This window comes from Panthera uncia (assembly GCF_023721935.1).
Source record: "Panthera uncia isolate 11264 chromosome A3 unlocalized genomic scaffold, Puncia_PCG_1.0 HiC_scaffold_12, whole genome shotgun sequence".
In the NCBI taxonomy this organism is placed as follows: Eukaryota; Metazoa; Chordata; class Mammalia; order Carnivora; family Felidae; genus Panthera; species Panthera uncia.
In genome coordinates, this window is record NW_026057579.1 from 28644238 (window position 1) to 28667306 (window position 23069).

At 39.2% G+C, this 23069-nt stretch overlaps 1 protein-coding gene across 3 annotated transcripts in view; it reads left to right on the top strand.

Annotated features, from left to right (window-relative positions):
* Positions 1-23069, top strand: part of NBAS (NBAS subunit of NRZ tethering complex) — a 328333-nt gene that overhangs the window by 157603 nt on the left and 147661 nt on the right. For all 3 annotated transcript variants that reach the window (XM_049652503.1, XM_049652501.1, XM_049652502.1), the window contains 6 exons: positions 1255-1484; positions 4642-4754; positions 11208-11321; positions 16411-16524; positions 21064-21221; positions 22221-22310. In XM_049652503.1, the coding sequence (XP_049508460.1) occupies positions 1255-1484; positions 4642-4754; positions 11208-11321; positions 16411-16524; positions 21064-21221; positions 22221-22310 (819 nt within the window). The remainder of the gene's footprint in view (positions 1-1254; positions 1485-4641; positions 4755-11207; positions 11322-16410; positions 16525-21063; positions 21222-22220; positions 22311-23069) is intronic.

The window sequence follows — 23069 nt, forward strand, 5'->3', positions numbered from 1 at the left end:
AAAAATACTACCTTCCCTAGAGGCCTAGAAACAAGTGAAAAGGAGGGGATCCCATGAAAATTAGGTAGTCGCCTTAATTGTGAGAAAACTCTATTCTCCATGAAATCTACTTTTTTCAACTCTTGCTTCTGTTTCTGTGCTATCCTTATCCTACAGAGGAGTCCTAAGAGGGAAGAACATTCTTGGGGAAGTTGTTATACTAATTATATATTGAAGTTATTAGTGTAAATTTAAAGGAATCTCTTTAAGACTTTTTTTGGACTAAGTAATAAGTACATAATCTCAGTTATACAGTAAATTTTATATTGATGCTATTAGTTGCCTAGTAGAATACAGTATTTGCATGATTACCTTCTATCAGTGGCTCTTGTTTTATTTCAATAGTTTTTAATTTTCAGATTGGAAAAAAAAAAGTCCATGTTATATTTGCAGCTTGGCTAGTATGTAAGCCTGAATTCAGATGCATTAAGCAGTCATAAATTATAGGTGTCATATTCAGAGATTTTCTTTTAAAAATTGAACTATTATAAATAGTTTAAGCAGAGTAGGCCCTGTTGAGTATGGGACAGTAGGTCTAAGGAATCCCGTTTTTAATGAACATGAACTTCAGATATTTGACTCAAATGTTCATTGTACACATTGAGGTACGGTTGACCCTTGAACAGCATGGGTGTGAACCACACGGGTCTACTTACTTATACGCAGGTTTGTTTTTGTTTTTGGTGAGTACAGTACTGTAAATGTGTTTTCTCTTCCTTGTGATTTTAATGTTACTTCTGGCTTACCTTAGTGTAAGAATAGTTATAGAATACAGTAAATAAAAAATATGTGTTTATCACCTGTCCATATTATCACTGGGGCTTCCGCTTAACAGTAGGCTGTTAGGAGTTAAGTTTGGGGAGAGTCAAAAGTTATACTGGGATTTTTGACTGCGTGGGGAGGTCAGCACCCCTGCCCCTGTGTCGTTCAAGGGTCAACTGTATTATGCTTCCTATTAGTGCGTTCAGTTAAACGATTTCTTCTTCCTAAAAGATGAGTTTGTTTTATTGAGGTGAAATTCACATGACATAAAAGTAACCACTTAAAGCGTACTTCCTTGTCATTTAGTGCATTCACAGTGTCACTTGTGCAATTGCTACCTGTACAATGAATGTTTTTTTAATCTATTTCGTTTGGATATCAGAGCCTTCGCTTTCTTGAGAAGCGCTGAATCTGCCCTCTTTGAGGCTAATTCCAGTTTCTTCTTTCCCCCAGATATTTACAGAAAGCCTTTTGTGTTCCAGTCGCCTTGAAAACATCCACTTAGCTGGTCACATGATGCACTGCAGTGCTTGTTCGGTAAATCCGCCAGCTAGCGCGGCCCGTAAAGGAAAGACCCAGTGCAGGGTCAGTTATGAAAGGAGTATTGACTTGGTTTTGGCTGCCAGCAGAGAGTACTTTAACGCTTCTACCAGCCTCACTGATAGCTGCATGGATCTGGCCAGGTAGAGTAATTCCACGTTCTTCCAGAAGAGGGAGGGGGGAAGTCAGAATACACAGACTCCACTGTTGGTTTTGTTCTTTACTTTACAAAATATATTACCACAGGCGCAGATTGACTGTCCTCCATGGGGCACAGTTACTTATTGCTTGAATACAGAAAGATAATTACGTTATGAATATTCATCAGCTTTCTCGTGACCCCTTTTCTCCAGCATACTTTCCCAGCCTTTCTTGCTGATGATCTGTAAGATTGTATATCTTTTCTCTTAGAAAGGATTTATGAGATGGCCTGTAAATTCAAGTTCTGGAAATTTTTAGCACATTTAGGCAATGGCCATATGCTTTGCATGACTTTGCTCTGTTTGGGGATGAGGGACCTGATTAGATGATAAAGCTTGAAAGTCCCTTCCAGGTGGAAATTTCTGGACTATGAATTCTGTTTCTCTTTGGCCTGTTGTCCTGGAGATTTAGTGTTGATCTTTTTACTATTGATTCTTAAGAGCTTTCTGTGCATAAAGGACAATTTACCCTTTGCATCTCTTACCTGTTTTAACCACATTGTCAAGTTTTTATTATGTATGATTTTCAAATCGCTGTTCAGAATCTTTAAAGATTTTGATTGTTTTCTTTTATAGTTTCTATCTTGTGTGTCATCCTTTGAAAGACCTTTAATTCCCAAGACCATTATAAGAGTTTTTGATGTTGTTTTTCACTACTTTGATAGTTATATTTTCACATAGAAATTTTAGGCCCATTAGGAATTAATTTGGTTGTAGTGATTGTGGTACCTATTTAGATTAATTTCCCCCCCAAATGACTAGTAGCTAAAAGCTTAAAGGAAACTTCCCCCCGACCAGTGATATCTTACTACAGAGAGAACCATGTTTTCTCAAACCGTGTTATTGGACTTGACAGAGTTGTTAAAAATAGTAAATTTTTTTTTCTTCTCTCCTAAGGGATTGTGTTTCTATTTCAGACGATGAAAATATCAAATAGAATAGCTTTTAAAACTGGGAGTTGTGTTTGACCTAAATCTTTTTGGCAGGAGTTTTCAGAGTTTGTTTTTAAATCTACACTTCTGATATTTCCCTTTCATTCCATCCCTTTTTCTCCCACAAGGACACACGTTAATTTGGAAAAGATGCCATATGTGTGTGTAAGGTGGCACCAGACTGATTATGATCTGTAAGGCTGGGTATATTGAAATGTTGATAGTAATGTTTAATATAGAAAATAGCCCTTACATTCTTATTGATTAAATTATCATGAGCTAGTTTTTTAATGTTTATTTGTTTTTGAGAAGGAGCATGAGCAGGAGAGGGACAGAGGAGGTGGGGGGAGAGGGCACAGAGGATCAAAGCGGGCTCCGTGCTGACAGCAATGAGTCTAGTGCGGGGCTCAAATACAAACCATGAGATCATGACCTGAGCTGAAGTTGGACACTCAACCGACTGAGCCACCCAGACACCACTGAACTAGTTTTTTAATTGAGGAAGTAACACATCCAATGAGATAAAAATATTCAACAATAGAAAAAAGGATATTTCTGATAATTCTCTCTTCATTCTTGTTGCCCTAACTTTATCCCTTAGCTATCTTTTTAAGTCATTTTCCTATGTATCTTTCCAAAATATCTTCCTGAACGTTACCTTCTTCTTAAGTCACAAATGGATGCATACCTTTCTGCATCTTGTTATTTCCACTTATGATCTATTCTGAAGGTTTTTTCATGAGTGCCTATAGGCTTGATTCATTCTCTTTTGATGGTTGTAGAATATTCCATTGTTTGACTTTCTAGAATTTATTTGATTAGCTTGTGATTTAATGCATTGTCTTATATCTTAAAGTTTATTTTGAGAGAGAGAGAGAGAGAAAGCGTGTCCACGTGCATGGAGTGGGAGAGGAGCAGAGAGAGAGAGAGAGAGAGAGAGAGAGAGAGAGAGAGAATGAATCCCAAAAAGGCTATGTACTATCAGCACAGAGCCTGCCTGCCATGGGCTCCTGAACCTGATACATGGATCTCATGAACCATGAGATCATGACCTGAGCTGAAATCAAGAGTTGGACGCTTAACTCACTGAGCCACCCAGGTGTCCCTCTTATATTTTAAAAACACCATGATACTCAACATCCCTACTTATGTGTGGGTGTGTGCTAGTCTGTCTGTAGTATAAGTTGCTAGAACTGGGAATTCCTGGGTTCAAAGATAGTTCAAAGATAGAATTTTGGTAGATACCACAAGGTTCTGTCACTTTTCCTCTTGAGTCAGCAGTATATGTTAGTGCTCATCTTATTTAAATTTTAAAGTTTTGCAAGCAAGGTAGACCTGTATCCATCATACAGATGGGTACTGGGGCCGTGGGATCTTCATCAGGTGGTCCATGATTTTAGCACCATTAGCCCTTCCTGGCCTGATCTCTACCAGTCTTTCTAGGCTTGTGTCTCAATGTCCTTCCACATGCACCTTTCAGAAAGTTTGTTAATTAAAATATTTATTAAGGACACTTTGTTTGGATTTTTAAAAACTTGCTTAAAATCCTCCATAGGGTATCACAAATTCTTAGTTTAGCAAAGTCACTTTCTCCTGTTTTGCTTTCATTTCACTATTGCATTACCAACAGACTCTTCCTTCTGATCAGAAAAATGTCCTTTGTGCAGTTTCTTAGGTTAGTCTTTTTTCCTTTGGGAAACAAAATTGTCACCGAAACAAGATGTTTGTTTTCCCTAGAAGAATAAGTGGAAATTACCTGAAATCTGTCTCCTTTTTTAAACCTTTCCTGTATGATTATCACCTTTGGAGTCAGCAGTAAAAAGATTGTTAAAGGCAGAGTTAACACATTTTGCTTCATACTGTGGTACCATTACCCACTATCAGCATAACCCTGTGCGACTTACTTCACCTCTCTGAGCTTCAGTTTTGGCTTCCTTAGAAAGGAGGTGATGCTATTTGCCTATCACACAGGATTGCTATGAGGACTCAGGAAGGTAATGGACAGCATCTAGCAGAACCTGGCATGGAGTCAGTATTTGATAAATGTGTGTTGGATCTCACATTGTTGAATACAGAAAGGCAACTTAGCCAAATGTGTGTTATTTAAAAAAACAAAACAAAACAAAACAAAAAACCCAAAACAACAGAATTTACCTTGTTTCCCCTAGGTGCTGCTTACAGCTGATAACAGATAGACCTGTGGCCATTCAAGAGGAGCTCGATCTTATCCAAGCCCTTGGATGTCTTGAAGAATTTGGGGTAAAGATCCTGCCTTTGCAAGGTGAATTTTCCATTTAGTGTTGCATTATTAACTTAGTATTCAGTTGTTTTGCATTGAATTATTAGCATTACCTTTGGCCATTTAATCCATTAGCAATAGATCCTACTGTCTGCCCCATTTTCAAATGAAATCTTAAGTGGATATCTAAAAAAAACAGAGCCGATGTCTTACTATAAATTTATTTTTTAAGTTCTCAGTTATGCCGTTAAAAGGAATAACGTTAGTAACAGCCGTGAGGCTATTGGATAAAAACAAAAAGAAATGGGGGATTACAGATAGACTTTCAGATCTTCATCAGTTTTTGATGATGCAGTTTTTCTGTATTTTGTTTCAGTTGCATACATTTAAGTAGCTGTACATGATCATAGTTTATTTTGTTATGCTCAGTACAGACTATTCTTAAGTTGATACTATTTTTTTAAAAGGAAGAATGACAGGAAGCTCTTGTTTAGAGTTTAATTCCTAGCGATATCTTAACAATGCTCAAGATCTTTTACCTAAATGTACAGGTTGAGTAAGTACCACCCAAGACAAGCATGCTGATACACAGTCACTTGTGATCATTATGTACTTTGTGCGGTGAGGACAGTGTGTGTCTCCTAGTGTCCTGAACCTTACGTGACAAGTGGGAGATAGATTTTCTGTTGCCTTGAACTCTGGACCTCCGTGCCCTAAATAAAGCGGGTAGCTTGATTATTAGCAGTATGCTTGGTGCCTTCCATGTAATTTCTTATCTTTATTCTTAAACCTGGAAATGTTGGGAATTGGGAGTGGGGAAGCTATAGCTGAGTTGTTTCCGTCTCTGGTTTTTGATGCATTTTCACTAGCATCGCCTCCTCCTCCTCCTCCCCCTCCTCCTCCTCCTCCTCCTCCTCCTCCTCCTCTTCTTCTTCTTCTTCTTCTTCTTCTTCTTCTTCTTCTTCTTCTTCTTTTTTTAAACTCCTTGTACCTTTGGACAGTGGTGTCCTGTTACAGGTTCCTTGGTGTCCTTGTCCTGTGTAGGGTTTGAGTCAGATGGATCTTAGGAGATAGAAGTCAGTTGAGACCTTCTCGTGTTTTCATGTGGGTTTCCATTGTAGTTTTACTACAAATTAGAGTTTGTCAGATAAATTTATTAGACTTGAAAAAGGTAATATTTGTGTTACCTTGAATATTATTGTTTGGAAGTAATTTCTAGGTGATTATACATATCCTGTAGCATCTTAAACAAGTACATTTATGGAGATTGTTAAATCACTGGAAAATTGTGTTTTTTGAGCTCAAAGCTTTTTAAAATTGTGAAGATTAATCAGAGTTACTAAAAAACATTTTCATTTTATTCTGAGATGTCTTAAATCATTACCTGTCTCCCCTGAAACACTTATATTTTCAGTTGAGGTGTTCAGCCCGTCAGCCCGGGAGAGTATACAGCACTAGGAAACTTTTGCCCTGGTTGGGGCAAGCCCTCATAGCTTTGACTCTGTATATGAGTGTATTTTATTAAAAAAATCTTTTTAATGTTTATTTATTTTTGAAGGAGAGGGAGACAGAGCATGAGAGGGGGAGGGGCAGAGAGAGAGGGAGACACAGGATCCGAACAGGCTTCAGGCTCCGAGCTGTCAGCACAGAGCCCGACACGGGGCTGGAACTCACGAACTGTGAGATCATGACCTGAGCCGAGGTGGGATGCTCAACCGACTGAGCCACCCAGGCGCTCCTGTCTATGAGTGTATTTTAGCTGCTTATTTAATCCAGGCAGATTGATGTAATACAAAAAACATTTCCTTGCAGTTCCCCAAATGCAAATGAATTCGTTCAATTGAATTGAAATAACAAACTGAGCTCGTAATTTTCCGTGGTGCTCCATTAGCAGGACTTTTGCTGGCAGTGTTTGCACGTCATCTGATGGGTTTGAGAATCTGCGACTGAACCTGCTATCCTGCTGTTACTTCTGAGAGATTTCCTGACTGAAGAGTGTTTTAAGAAGGACATTTGCTTTCATGTCTTGACAGCTTTCCAGCTTGATATATTGATTTGGAGCTTCCTGTTGGAATGAATGTCAGAAAATTTTCTGGATGGGGGCATGGGATACTGCGTTTGTATCCTGTGTGTTGTGTTTATGCCATAGATACAATTTAGGGTTAAGCTGCTTTTGTAGTCATCAGGGATACTGGACAAACCACATAACTTGGTATTTAAACACTTAAGGTCCAGGTATTTTTTTTATAACGTACATAGTTTATTTTGTCACTCTGCTTTGTTTTAAAGCTTTGGCCTACACTCCAGGAGTTGGTACTGGTCACCAAGTGAAGGCTAAGGGTACTGAGTGACACTTAAAGAGTTCATAGAAAACAGGAACAGAAATAGCATGTAAAAATGATTCCTTACGTTTGAGTGTGTGTGTGTGTGTGTGTGTGTGTGTGTGTGTAAACACGTGTGTGCTTTTCCCCATCATTTGGAAATTCATGTTTTATGTAAATTATTCTTAACATTCACATGGGCAGATGTGGGATATTTCAGTTGTCCCCTGTGTTTTCTATAGTAGGGTAAATCACTTTTCAGTCTTACAGCACTGTGGTTAAAGCCACCCACAGCCAGTTTTGTCCAGCTAGTGACTGGACACGTATTTCACCTTTCTTTTTGTTTAGGTTTTCTCATTCACAACATGGGGATGCTAAGAAACAACTTCTAGAATTGCTAATAGGCGTGAAGGCCGTGTGTTCACAGCGCCTGGGGTATCGTAAGGGCCGTGCCAGCATCAAGTGTCATCTTTGTTATTTTACATGGAGGTTCTAGTGTCTAATTGGTGGTGGAATTAGAGTGGTCTTACCTGCTTGTCGTTGTTCCTCTTCCCCACCATCTCTTCACTCTCGTGTTCCTACTCTGCTTTGCTTCCATTCAAAACCCAAGTTAGCTTCTAAACCTATTCTAGGAACTGAAATGATGAAGGGAATAGGGCACACTTCTGGCTCGGGGGGACTGACACCGATAACAAGACAGAGTCACATGAGTGTCACGTAGGAGTTTAAATTCTGATTCATCCGCTCTGAGCTTTGTGACCTGTGGCATCTTCATGTTTTTGAATGTCCCCTTCCTCAGTTGGAGATAATAATACAATATTCTGTAGATAGACCTGAAAACTCTGTCTTGAAACATTGAGAATTTTTACATTAGAGGATCTCATACTTCACAAGTATTTCTGTGCATATGTCAGTAGTAGTAATAACAACTAACGTTTATTGAGTAGCTTTCATGTTCTAAGTATATGTATTTGTTCTCAAAAGTCTTCTATGAAGTAGTGTCCATTATTGTTTCCAACTTCCAGGTAATGAAATCAAAATAGAGGAGGTTAAATAGCTTGCTCAGGGTCACGCAGTTAGAGATGGAGCTGGAATTCAAAGCTAGATAGTTTGGTACAAAAACCTGTGTCTGTAAAGAGTGGACCATACTCTTCTGATGAAGTGGTGTGAAAGTAAAAGATTTAATAAGGAAACTCAGGTGTTCTTGCTCATCAGCTAGGTGACTGCTGCATATTGTCACCTTCTTCCCCTGTCCAATTCAGATTTGTACTTCAGCAATGTCACGAGTAACTGCTGTGCTGTTGTGTACATTTGGTGCCATTCGTGAGCGACTGAAAGTGGTATTTTGCATCTGTGGTTTGTTGGGCATGATTCCCTGTCTGTGCCTTACAAGGTCGTGATGAGAGCGTTTGGCATGTGTGTAGCTGGTCGGTAAGAGCTTCTTATGTCTGAGATGTGTGTGTGTGTGTGTGTGTGTGTGTGTGTGTGTGTGTGTGTGTGTATTTAAAACACTGGATCTATATTTGTGAGATCCACAGGAAAATGAGGGATCCTCAACTATTAAAAGATTCATACGTGCATATCTTTTTCATGGTCATTAATTCCATTTGAAAAGGAATTTTAAGTGTCAGAGACTCCTTTCCTTCATAGAAATATAATAACATCTAAGTCTTGAATTTGCCTAACCAAGAAATCACATTTTGAGATATAATTTAGCATGTCCTACAATAAGCAGTAAAAGAGAATTGGTCTAGTGATTGTCCAGAGGCTCAAAAAATAGAGAAATAAATAAAGTAAAAAGACGTTTGAATAAGGCAATTGCACTCTATTAGAATTCCACTCTGCAAATTTACTTAATGTCCTTAAAATATTAGTAGTTATGCCTTGCTTCGGGCAAGAAACAGACAAAGAACCAAACTTGGAACTTCAGAGAAAATGAAGATCTGTTGCTATGTGTGACTTCAGTTTAGAAAACTGAAAAAGTAGAACTTTGATTTTATTGAACTAGAGAAAGAATGGCTGTATAGTAAGGAAGTCAGCTTACTAGAGTTATTGAAACCAGGGTTTCCCCGAGAGAACCAGCATTCATCAAATGTGGCTATAAAAGTGTACAGAAACCCCAGGTTCTTACATATGTAGACTGACCATGAGATCTCGGTAGGGCAGGTTTTATTTGGAAAATCAAATGAGAAACATACAGAAAGTACCTTTCTCATAGTAATTGCATCTGAAATAATGAGGTAGTAATATACATTTTCTTAAAATACATACAAGGAGGAAAACCCGTAAAACAGTAGCAAATGTTAAGAAAAAAAAGAAAACAATTTTTTGATTGAGAGAAGTTTGAAGAACGCTGTATCAGTTAATTTTTGCTAGGCTGTGCTATAGGAAAAGTCTCCAAAGCCTCAGGGCCACGGAATAGAAGGTGAGTTCTCGCACACTGGCATTTCTGCAGCTCGGCTTTGTGAAGTGGCGTTCTCACAGGAGGGGAGAAGATAAGGAGTGGGATCCCACGGTGACTCTTAAACATTTGCTCAGAAGTGGCATATGGCGTTTCCACTCACATTTCATTGCCCACAGAAATCACATGACCAAGCCTAAGTCTAATGTCAGGTGGGTGTTTGGGGCACGGCTCATTACAGTGGATACTGGGAACAATAGTACAGTCTACTGTAGTTCGACTCAGATGTACATATTGGTTGTCAGGATTGTGAAGCAAGGAACTGAAGTCTACATCTACCTTCCGTTTTATAGTGAAGGCCACAAGGGATTACTGTACTAGCAGATGCATGAATAGCCCTCTTAAAATAACCCAGTGTACCCTCAAGTATTTAGGAATAAAAGGATGTGACATATGCAACTTATTCTCAAGTAGTTCAGAAAAAACAGGTGTGTGTGTGAGCGTGTGCGTGCGCGTGTGCACACAGGCATTCGTGTGTATATATGTGTGGAGAGGGAGTGCTCACCTGCATGATTGCACACGTGCATGTGTAAATGGAGCAGATTATTAGCAATTGGTTATTCTTGGCAAAACGTACAGAATTCTTGGTATCATTCGGGCAACTTTTCTGTAAGTTTGAAATTAAATCATAATGAAAACGTACAATAAAAGGGCCCATTCCAAAGAAAACTACTACCTCTCTCCTTTATCTCGCCAACCCCTGGGCCCCCTGCCACTTACCTATAAGAAGTTTTGGGGAGAACCCAGAATATATGGGATAAAGCCATGGATTTGGGAATGGGTAAAGGAATGAAGGCATGAAAAACATTTTAAGGGGCTGGGTTGAATTCTGGTTCCATCACTTTTTCAGTGACCTTTCTGTACCTTTTTTTCCTCTGAAGATAATAGCATCTGCCTTACAAGTTCTGCCTTGTAGGGTTAATATACGTAAATTACCTACGACAGTGTCTGGGATGTAGCTCATACTCACTGAATGTCAGCTGCTGTGATTATAGTTCCTACTGTTGTAATTATGGGGGCCTGGTCTCCCCGATAGTGACATGCTTCTTAAAGGTTGATACCTCTCCCTTAAATAAAAAACCATCTCTTCCTGGCATATACATAATACTCTTTGCTGAAGCTTTTTTCTCCCCTTAAGTGTCCTTAATTATCTTATAGTGTGAATCACTGTGATCAGACATGTTTTTTTTTCCTAATATCTGTCTTAAGTGAGAAGATAGGGCCGGTTTGGAGAAAGGTTAATACATTGGAACTGTGAGCACTTGAAAGATCCCTGCCCTTTAAAAACAGGGGTGATGACGTGGCGGTAGAAATATGGATGTTTGGAATATGGGATGGATTTGGGGGTGGAGGGGTTAGGTGAATGGGGGTGCAGGTGTGATAGGAAGTATCTGACGTTTTCAGAGACAGATACTGAATTCTTTAAAATTTTCCGAGGCCTTACATGGCAGTTGAAAAGGTGACGCTTTTTCATAGCTCCCGAACGTCAGCGCCTTCACTCTTTCAGAAGCTGGGTGACAAAAGATCCAAGCTGTACATTATTTATTCAAAAGCAACAACAATTGTAATTTTTTAAAAACAATTGTGTCTTAATTCTTTTTGATCTGGAGGCTGGAAGCTTTCATTGTGTTCACTTACCTAAAACTTGGACAGTCATGACACTCTTCCGTGATGTCCCTGGTTACCAGTCTTGAGTATGTCTCTCTTCCTTAGTGCGACTGTGCTCTGATCGGATCGGCCTCATCAAGCAGTGTATCTGCCAATCCCCCACGTGCTACAGACAGTCCGCCAAGCTTCTGGGCCTTGCTGACTTGCTGAGGGTAGCAGGTAAGCTTTGAATGCTAAATTGCAGAGTAGGGTTTCTGTGTTATTCTTGCCATCATCCCAGGCAAAAGTCAGAAAATCTACCTCCAGGTGTCAGAGAGCTGTTCTTGAGCAAGGATTTGTCTTCTCTGCAAAGATTGGCACGTTATAAAAATGGGTACCCATACTGAGCTGCTGGTCCTTTAAATGAGGACAGGCTCACTCAGGATGCTACAAAGAGTAGCAGCCAGGATTAGCATTTATCACCAGAAAGCTTAAGTGTAGAACAGGTCAGGCCTACCAGGTCACCTTCGGTGCCCAGATTCGGTGTGGCGTTTTTGAACCTGAACAATTTCTTAGAAAAATGCGTGCATTTACTGTTTGGTGGGGTTTTCACATAGGTGATCTTACTTCATCTCCTATTAAATGGTGGTGATGATGGTATTTTTCTCATTTATTAAGGGGAATTAAGGATCAGAGAAGTCCAATATCTTGCTCAGCAGGGTTAAATAGCAGACCCTGACTTCTGAGGAGTCTTTCTGACTCTTTCATGTTTCTGTAACCACACTGTTCTGCTTACCAGAGTCTGTTAATAATTTTCTTTTGTATTTTTGACTTAAGCTTATCTCCACAAAAACAGTTGTTGGCCATATGTTTTATAAGCAGTGGTTTGAAGTTAGACTTGTCCAAACCACATAGTATAGGCTCAAAAGTAAGTGAGGTTTCTGTTTATATTTTGAACTTTTAAAAACATATATATCTAGTGTATTTAGGGGACATACATTTATTAATGTTTGTAAATCTTAATATAAATGACTTACTCTTAAGGGCTACAGTTTTAGTAAATTGTCCTGTGTCATTGTCCTCTTCTAGTTCTGAAAGCAGAGAGTTAGCATCTTTACCTGCGGGCCCGCTGCAGCTTTGGGACCTGTCACCCATCGTGAGGCATTTGGATGACAGGGTTGGCGGGGGGAAATTGGGGGCAGGGAGTCAGAAAACCGCTTCGGTCCTCACTGTCCCATACGCTTGCAAAGTGGCTTTAGCTCCAGCTGTTGTCTCCGGTGACTGGCAATGATACCCTTGCTTCACCCTCCAAGTTACAGGATCCCCGAAGGAGTTAATGCCTATAAAAGCACTTCGTAAACTTTGAAGCGCTCTGTTCATCAGGGAAAATTTTCATAAGGAAATTTCACAGAAACTAATGAAGCAGCTCAGGGATACTGCCAGCATTTTTATGTACCCACTAAGACTAATTTCCCGTTTTGTCCTGTGTCATGTTGACACGAAACAGGAATATCAGTGATCTTGGTAAATTGTAGGAATTTTTAATGGTATTGACATTCTTTCAGTCCCCTTCTGTACTATTCATTCGTTTACTTAATTAATTAATTTATTATAATTTTTAGGGGTGCCTGGGTGGCTTAGTCGGTTGAGCATCCGACTTCAGCTCAGGTCATGATCTCGCAGTTCGTGAGTTTGAGCCCTGCATCAGGCCCTGTGCTGACAGCTCAGAGCCTGGAGCCTGCTTCGGATTCTGTGTCCCCCTCTCTCTCTGCCTCACCCCTGCTTGTGCTCTGTCTCTGTCTTTCAAAAATGAATAAACATTAAAAAATATTTTTTATTTATTATAATTTTTAGAGAGGGCATGAGCTGGGGAGAGGGGTAGTGGGAGAGAAAGAATTCTAAGCAGGCTCCATGCTCAGTGTGGAGCCCAGTGTAGGGCTCGATCCTCAACCTGACTGAGCCACCCAGGTGCCCGGATACTCTTTTTTACATAGTAGCTCTTCGGTGATGTACAACAACCTCTTGTTCCCTGCGTTTTACAGATGAGGAAACGGAAGCACAGAGAGGTAAAGTAGTACCACTAGGTACTTTGGATACAAAGTTCTGTTCCACGCAGCTTCTGCCCTCCGGGCATTTGGAATCTTAGAGGGCTGAGGAAGCAGATAACTATGCTGCAACACAGGACATGATGTGTACCTGGCTTCTGCAACCAAATGTTACAGAGGTTGGAAGAAAGGCAATGCTAATATTTTGCCCAGTGAGGAGGGTAATTAAGAAAGGAATCACAAAGCTGGTGACATTGATCTGAAGCACGCAGGGTGTTTGGTTATCTACTGCTGCCTTACAGACCACCCCCAAAGTTTAGTGACTTAAAGCAAAATCATTTGATTTTTATTCTCCCAGTTCTGGAGGTTGACTGGGCTCAGCCAGGCACTTCAGGATCTTTCATAAATTGCACTCAGATAGTGTCAAGGGATAGATGGGTTCATCTCAAAGATTGCTTTACTTACATGCCTGGTACATGGTCTGGGAAGACTTACATAGCTGGGGGATAAAATAGTCGGGGTCTTGTCTCTTCTCTTTATGGTTTCTCCTTGTGGTCTTTCCATATGGTGGCCTCAGAGTCCCAGTACTTCTTACATGATGGCTGAGGGGTCCCAGAGTCAGTGTTCTGAGAGAAACCAGAAAAAGCTTCATGGAGTTTTCTAATCCAGCTTTGGAATTTGGGCAGTTTCATTGCCATTGTGTCTTATTCATGGAGGCAGTCACATGGGTCCTCCCAAGTATAAGGGAAATACATATGGGCCCCACCTGAAGGCTTAACTGGGCCTGGATAATCTCCTTCTGAGCTGGCTTACTCACTTGGCTGTTGGAAGAGACCTCAGTTTCTTCCTGGCTGGTGGCAAGAGGCCTCAGTTCCTTGCCACATGGACCTCTTCATAGGGCTTCTTAACTGTTCTGTCAACATGACACCTAATTGTTCCTCAAGCAGTTGAACCATGAGAGACTGAGGAGGAAGCCCTCGTGTCCTTTATGACCTAGTCTTGGAAGTCTAGTCAAGTAAATCACTAACCAGTCCCTGTCAATGGGAGGGTCACTGTGCTCCATCTTTAGAAAGGAGTGTCAGAGAAATTGTGGATGTGGCTTAAATTATATTTCATATACTCAAAGCCTTATCATGCCACCATTTATGTTCTTTTTTTCAGACTAAATATCAGAATCATTTTAATAGATGTCTTTTTTTTTTTTTTTTTTTTTAATGTTTACTTGTTTTTGAGAGAGACAGTGCATGAGCAGGGGAGGGACAGAGAGAGAGAGAGGGAATCACAGAATTCAAAGCAGGCTCCAGGCTCTGAGCTGTCAGCACAGAGCCCAACACGGGGCTTGAACTCATGAACCGTGAGATCATGACCTGAGCCAAAGTTGGATGCTTAACCAACTGAGCCACCCAAGAGCTCCTTTAATAGATGTCTTGTCTGGCCATACTCCTGGCTGTTAAGAATTTATTTTGTTTTGTTTGCAATATTTTTCTAGATCATTCTTTTAGGCTGTTTTTGGTTATGTTTTCCCACTAATCCACCTGTTCAGATTGGAACTTTCTAGAAAGAAAAACAGTTAAATATTTGAACTTTGGACTTGAAGGTGACCATTTAACCTATCTCCATATAAAAGTTTACATTAACTACAATAATAACCCTCCCCTTATGCTTTTATTCTTATCTAAGTTACTTGTTACTGCCCTTACAGCAAAGATATGGACTCTTATTTTGAATGTGAGAAAACAGGGATAAAGAAGTGAAACAATTTATTGATGATTTCACAGTTAAGAAGTTTCTCACTTGGAATCCTTTACTCTTATCCTTTGTTTCCACCTTTTTGTTATTGTTGGATGATGGTAATTAATGGATCCTTAAAGTCAGCTGACTAGAGGCTTTATATCTGCAAAATATCTTTGCCATCTAGCCAAGCTGTCTTATGAAAAAAAAATCACCCTTGGTCCTTTCATTTTTTTATTTAGATATTCTGAATAAATGCAAACATTTTGAAAGGATTATCTAGGAAATAGGTTTTATATTATGTGTGATATGTGCATGTATTTTTGAGAAACTTTGTGCATATTGTTCCATTTCCAGTATTATGTGTCAGTGTTACAGAACATGGGTTTGTTGTTCTAATACTAATACTATTATGAATCATAGTGTTCTATCCTCTCTTAAAAAAAACAAAACCTAATGTCTTTCAATTAGCTTAGGCCAATACTTGGATTTTAAACCTGTGAAACACAGGATGGAGATTAACGGTAACATATTTTAAAACTTTCATTCAAACCTTTCTGTGATATGTTTACTTTTTCTTCCAAACTGCATTATAGCTTAAAAATGGAAGGATCATTGCATTTTTCCTTTTTCTTTTTGGAAATATTGAAAATAATTTTAAAGTTTCATTACTTGATTAAAATTTAAATTGTTTACTTTTTTTTTTTTTTTGCCTAAGTGTACAAATTGTGTTTATGTTGTAACTTTGAATTATAATAGAATCTCTACTCATTTCACTGAGTATTTTTTTTTGAACCCCAATTATATGTATGACTTGGAGGTACTGAGAATTTAACAAGGGAAGGGACCCCTGTCTTGAGAGATCTTAAATTCTGATACTAGATGTAGAGTTTTAAAACAATAATCCCAATAAATTGGTATTCTGAAAATGAAAAGTGAAGAAACATGTAGGAGGTCACCTAAACCATACCTTTTTCGTGAAGAAAGTGTAGAGGTGTCAAAGAAGGACATCACATCTAAATTGACTTCTAAGAATCTTTTTGAGAGATTAAGATCTTTGTGTTACCGTAAACTGAATTTTGGTATGTTTTCTGAGAGCCTACATGCTTACTATGATAAATAAAAGATAGTACTGTTAGTGAAACCATAAAGTTATAACCAATTTACTGTGTGTTTAAGGCTCCCCTCTTTGTATTTGTCATTTGTTAATTATAATTAGAAATAGAACATTCAAAGGGCAAAATATCAAAAAAAAAATAGCAAAATATTTAATGCTACTACTGGGAGGAAAACTTTTTCTCTCCCCACTTAGGTTGGAATGGTTGGTCTGGGGCTGATACTGATCATTGATCTCTTAGGAGAATGAGAGCTAATTCCAGGATTAATAAATAGATTGGAAGGTCAAAGTTGCCTTGACATTTGTCCTATAATCTTTTAAAAAATCAGTCTAATCTCTACCTTTTATTTTTTAATTAATTCAAAATACAGTGTTAATGAGCTGTTTTATTAATTGATGCTGCCATAATCATTAAGTTGTTTGCATGTGTTTACAGGTGAAGACCCAGAAGAAAGGCGTGGACAGGTTCTGATCCTTCTAGTGGAACAGGCACTTCGTTTCCATGACTACAAAGCAGCCAATGTGCATTGTCAGGAGCTGATGGCCACAGGTGAAATAGACAAATTACTTAACACTTTGCCCAGGTCCGCTTTGCATGATGAGTAATGGAAAAGGTCTGTTCTGAAATCAATTGGCCTTATTGGGAAGCCAGGCACATTTTCTTCAAAAGACTTGAGAAACCTTTTGTGAGCACTGATCAGTCTGTATTCTTTGTGCTTATATATTAATGTAAGTACTTAATGGGCTCAGGGGTTATATTTTAGCTGAGATTTTGGTTGCTTTCCATTGCCTATTAAAAATATGCTCATAATTTTAAGAACAATTTTATATAAAATATTTTAATGCCTTTTCATGTATTTGTTACATAAAAGAAAATTTGAAATTTTTGAATTATCTATGATTTGTGAGTAGTTAATGTTTCTAGTCTTTAATTTTTTTTAAAAAAGGATAACATAGTGCTTTTCAAACTGATCTTGAGAAGTTAGAAAGTAGTCTGCAACCCTAAAATTTTCTATATTGAAATTTAAATTCCAGTCTCTGGAAGATCAGATTTGTATGTGTCTGTGTGTGTGTAGAATAATTTCACTATGAAAGAACATATTCCCCCATGGGGTAGGAAGTGATGTTGTCTGATCATAGACTCTCTACTAAATGATCTGCTTTCTGTAGCTGTCTCTGAATGTAGGAAAGCTCAAGCATACCTTTTTATGTTCAGCATAGAAGGAACATACTTAAACATCATAAAAGCCATTTATGTAAAGCCCACAGCTAATATCATCCTTAATGGGGAAAAACTGAGAGTTTTCCCCCTGAGATCAGCAACACGACAGGGATGTCCACTCTCACCCCTGTTGTTTCACATAGTGTTGGAAGTGCTAGCATCAGCAATCAGACAACAAAAGGAAATCAAAGACATCAAAATTGGCAAAGATGAAGTCAAGCTTTCACTTTTTGCAGATGACATGATATTATACATGGAAAATCCGGTAGACTCCACCAAAAGTCTGCTAGAACTGATACATGAATTCAGCAAAGTCGCAGGATACAAAATCAATGTACAGAAATCAGTTGCATTCTTATACACTAACAATGAAGCAACAGAAAGACAAATAAAGAAACTGATCCCATTCACAATTGCACCAAGAAGCGTAAAATACCTAGGAATAAACCTAACCAAAGATGTAAAAGATCTGTATGCTGAAAACTATAGAAAGCTTATGAAGGAAACTGAAGAAGATACAAAGAAATGGAAAAACATTCCGTGCTCATGGATTGGAAGAAGAAATATTGTCAAAATGTCAATACCACCCAAAGCTATCTACACATTCAATGCAACCCCAATCAAAATTGCACCAGCATTCTTCTCGAAGCTAGAACAAGCAATCTTCAAATTTGTATGGAACCAGAAAAGACCCCGAATAGCCAAAGTAATATTGAAGAAGAAAACCAAAGCAGGAGGCATCACAATCCCAGACTTTAGCCTCCACTACAAAGCTGTCATCATCAAGACAGCATGGTATTGGCACAAAAACAGACACATAGACCAATGGAATCGAATAGAGACTCCAGAATTGGACCCACAAGAGTATGGCCAACTAATCTTTGACAAAGCAGGAAACAATATCCAATGGAAAAAAGACAGTCTCTTTAACAAATGGTGCTGGGAGAACTGGACAGCAACATGCAGAAGAATGAAACTGGACCACTTTCTTACACCATTCACAAAAATAAACTCAAAATGGATGAAGGACCTGAATATGAGACAGGAAACCATCAAAACCCTGGAAGAGAAAGCAGGAAAAAACCTCTCTGACCTCAGCCCTAGCAATTTCTTACTTGACACTTCTCCAAAGGCAAGGGAATTAAAAGCAAAAATGAACTATTGGGACCTCATGAAGATAAAAAGCTTCTGCACTGCAAAGGAACCAGCAAAACTAAAAGGCAGCTGACAGAATGGGAGAAGATATTTGCAAATGACATATCGGACAAAGGGCTAGTATCCAAGATCTATAAAGAGCTCACCAAACTCTGCACCCGAAAAACAAATAATCCAGTGAAGAAATGGGCAGAAAACATGAATAGACACTTCTCTAAAGAAGACATCCAGATGGCCAACAGGCACATGAAAAGTTGCTCAACGTCACTCCTCATCAGGAAAATACAAATGAAAACCACACTGAGATACCACCTCAAGCCAGTCAGAGTGGCTAAAATGAACAAATCAGGAGACTATAGATGCTGGAGAGGATGGGGAGAAACGGGAGCCCTCTTGCACTGTTGGTGGGAATGCAAACTGGTGCAGCCGCTCTGGAAAACAGCGTGGAGGTTCCTCAAAAAATTAAAAATAGACCTACCCTCGGACCCAGCAATAGCACTGACAGGAATTTACCCAAGGGATGCAGGAGTGCTGATGCACAGGGGCTCTTGTACCCCAATGTTTATAGCAGCACTTTCAACAATAGCCAAATTATGGAAAGAGCCTAAATGTCCATCACCTGATGAATGGATAAAGAAGTTGTGGTTTATATATACAATGGAATACTACTTGGCAATGAGAAAGAATGAAATCTGACCTTTTGTAGCAACACAGATGGAACTGGAGAGTGTGATGCTAAGTGAAATAAGTCCTACAGAGAAAGACAGATACGATATGTTTTCACTCTTATGTGGATCCTGAGAAACTTAACAGAAAACCATGGGGGATGGGAAGGGGGAAAAAAGTTACAGAGAGGGAGGGAGGCAAACCATAAGAGACTCTTAAAGACTGAGAATAAACTGAGGGTTGATGGGGGGTGGGAGGGAGGGGACAGTGGGTGATGGGCATTGAGGAGGGTACCTGTTGGGATGTGCACTGGGTGTTGTATGGAAACCAATTTGACAATAAATTTCATATTTAAAAAACAAACAAAAAAAATCAAGCGTATCTTTTTACCTAGTGTCTTTGCTTTCATAGCGAGTGGTTAAAAATGTAGTGCTTCACCTCGTAATAACTCATGGAGCGTGCACTTAAGAGTTTTGCACTTCGTGTATACTGTTAAAGAAAAATATTCTGTCATTTCTTAAAAATTGTAAGGAAGACATTACTCAGGACTTTTGCAATAGATGTTAAAGCTATTGCATTAAGGGAGAGAGAAGAGACTCAATTCCAAATACGAGAAAGACAGCTAGCGACTTAAAGCCAAGGAGCGAGCATGGTAGGGGGTCAGTGGATGGAAAATTAGTACAAGACATCAAGGTTCGTGGCATTCTTTCTGACCTGCCTTAACAGGATTCTTGCTGAAGGCAGACCAGGGTGATTATATATCAGGGATGAGGGATGGGGAATTTGCTCACATATCAGCAATGATCAATTGTCAAGGGTGGGAGATTCTCTCTAAACTGACTTTTTTGTAGGATTATTGCTGAAACTGGAGTATGCAGGCTCAGCCAGGCCAAGGTGTAGGCCTAGTTGTGAAGAAGCTTCAGCAGAGCCTAATATTTTGTCAAAGAAAAAATCGTTTTCAGTACATCTATGAAAATGTTTAAAAGTCTAGGGGAAAACACTGTGGTTTGTAATATCAGCATTAGAAAATCCGTTTCATAAAAGAGCTACCTACATTCGGAATACCAACCAATATTAACATTAACCAGTTATTAAGCCACTATTGATGTTAACCAATATTGACTTTGTAACATTAAGTTCAGAATAATTATGGTTGTCTGAAAAAAACGTGTATTATTCTAAAATTATTTTGAGAGCTTTGTTAAAGAATTTTATTCCTGTAAGGCGTAGTACCTGGATTTTTACTTTATATGTTTAGAGAAATTGTTCTGGACCCAGGCCTTTGTACTTAGAAAAAGCAAACCCTTTCAAAATAGAACTTAGTACTTAGAAAAAACAAACAAACCCTTTCAAACTAGAACTCCTTCAGTGACAAATAAAACTATATTTTACTGGAGTATAACATTGTGCAGCAAACATCTCTGCTTAGTGCCACGACGGACAGCGTGCCTTGCGCTGTCCTTGGATCTCTGTCTTCTATAAAGTGAATGTGTCTGTGTAGCTGCCTGTAATAGTTCTTCTTTTCTCACACTTGGCAAGTTTACAAAGTGGCTTGTAAATATAAACGTGATTTAATCCTTCCACAACTCCAGGAGGAAGGCATTATTACTGTCCCTTTGTGGTAGTAAAGGAGCTGTGACATCTGGGACTCTCTCAGGCACACACAAGTGCTAAATAGCAGTGTTGGGCTGTATCCTCAGGTCTTCCGAATTCAGATCTCTGACTTAGCTTTTTACTCACTGTCAACGCTAAGTAGATGACGGGTAGTCATTGTCAGGTATTCTAAAATGAAACAGAGTTTATCAGAAAAACAGGTGGGATATTGCTAACCTTTCTGGATAATAAGCCAGCCCAGTATTTCTTTTCTAGTTTACTTTAGATCCTTATGTGTTTCTTACCGCTTATAAAAAAGTTACGCGTCTCTAATGACCGAGATTGTGCTTTGGTAACACAAGACCTGAGCAGAAATCCACTGAGTTTCTCATGTTAGATTGGAGATTTTTCTTCTGGTGAAAATCCGTTTGTTTTTTCTTGCTCATTTTATAGGTTATTCTAAGAGTTGGGATGTTTGTAGCCAGTTAGGACAATCAGAAAATTACCAGGACTTGGCCACGCGTCAGGAGCTCATGGCTTTTGCTTTGACACATTGCCCTCCTGGCAGCATTGAACTTCTTCTGGCAGCGAGCAGCAATCTGCAGACAGAAGTAAGTGTTCCAGTAAAGTAAATCCCAAACTGTATGAAATCTGATTTGTTGGGTGTGTGGATCTGAGATCTTGTGATTGTTTTTTTAAATAATATGGAAGAAAAATAGCTTGTCACTTATGTGAAAAGGGATTTGAAGATATTGGATATAAGGTAGTGTTGTTGGCTTATTATAGTAAGTGAGAAAGGTAGGAGGTAATATTAAGAGGTAAATGATTGGATATAATGAAGAAATTAGTGTTGTCAAGAATTAAACATGAGAAATGGTCTTGGAAAATATGTTAAAAACCAGTGGTGATACCATCCCTCGGAAGTCGTTTGGAGAGTGCCGAATCCTAACCACTAGACCACCAGGGAACTTGGAAGTCCTTTGGAAATGGCAGAGGACGGAGTTTTGGTTGGGGAGATGCTCAGTTTCCCAAAATTCACGGGATCTGCCTAAGAGTGGATAACACTTTTGTTGCAAAAAATATAGAAGAAATGAATAGAGGGTATAAGAATATAGGAGGAGATTCTGGAATTCTCCTTTTCATATCCTCGTCATTCAGTACATTATACACCAGGTTTTTCACCATTGGTGCCCACTTCTCAAATTGGGAAGCCACTCAGGAAGTCCTGAAGTAAGCCTGTTACCAAAAGTGTTCATTATGAAGTAGCAATTTTTTCCTCAAAAGAGTGCTTTTAAAATTTCCAGTCTATGTTGTAAAGTGAGGCAAATTTAAAACACAGTTCCTTTAGGGGCACCTGGGTGGCTCAGTCGGTTAAATGTCTGACTTCAGCTCAGGTCACGATCTTGCAGTCCGTGACTTCGAGCCCCACTTTGTGCTCTGTGCTGACAGCTCGGAGCCTGGAGCCTGCTTCAGATTCTGTGTCTCCCTCTCTCTCTCTCTCTGCCCTTCCCCTGTTCAGGCTCTGTCTCTTTCTCTTTCTCCAAAATAAATAAACATTAAAAAAAAAAAACCCAACAGTTCCTTTACAGTATGTCATGTTCTCTTTTCAGATTCTTTATCAAAAAGTGAATGTCCAGATCCATCCAGAAGGAGGAGAGAGTATCAGTGTTTCACCGTTAATTAGTAAAGCGCTTCACGAGGTGAGTTGGTCTGCGAGGGAGGAGTTTGAAAGGTGACCATGAGTGGAGTGAAATGGGAGTCGCCTGGCCGTGTGTGTGTGGGAAAACTTTTTCTTTTAAACGTTTTTTTTTGTGTGTGTGTGTGAAATACAACATTCATATTAAAAAAATAAAAAGTACAGAAAAGTGTCCAGCTCCATAAATTATCACGAAGAAAGTAGCCATGAAGCCACCAGATAGAGAAATTGGTATGACCAGCCTTCCACAAGTCCCCCTGCACCCTGTCCCAGCCTAGTTTCTAGCTCTTCTTTTTCCTTCCGGAAATCACCAGTGTTGGGACACCAGATCTTTGTGGCTTTTGTTCTTATTTTAAGGAATTTTAATACCCATCACACCCCTCCCAATAGGATTTGACCTATTTTTGTACTTAATGGAAATGGCTGTGCTCCATAATTTTTGCGAGACTCCTTCATGTTCTTACACGTGTATAGTTTATTCACTGTTCTGCGGACAAATTAGCTGCGGTGTGCGTGTTTTACAGTTCATCCACTGTGACGTTGACTGGCGTTGGTGTCTTTTTACTCTTGGCTACTAGAGATGAGGCTGCATCAGCGTTTTGTACGTGTTGCTGATGCACATGTGCATACCACTCTGTCCGGCATCTGTTTACCTCGGCCTGGAAGCATATGTTAGCGGCTGTCTGTACGTTTAGCCTCCGTCAAGAATCCCAAATGATTTTCCAAAGGTGTTTTACCATTTGCTCTTTTTTTTTTTAATTTG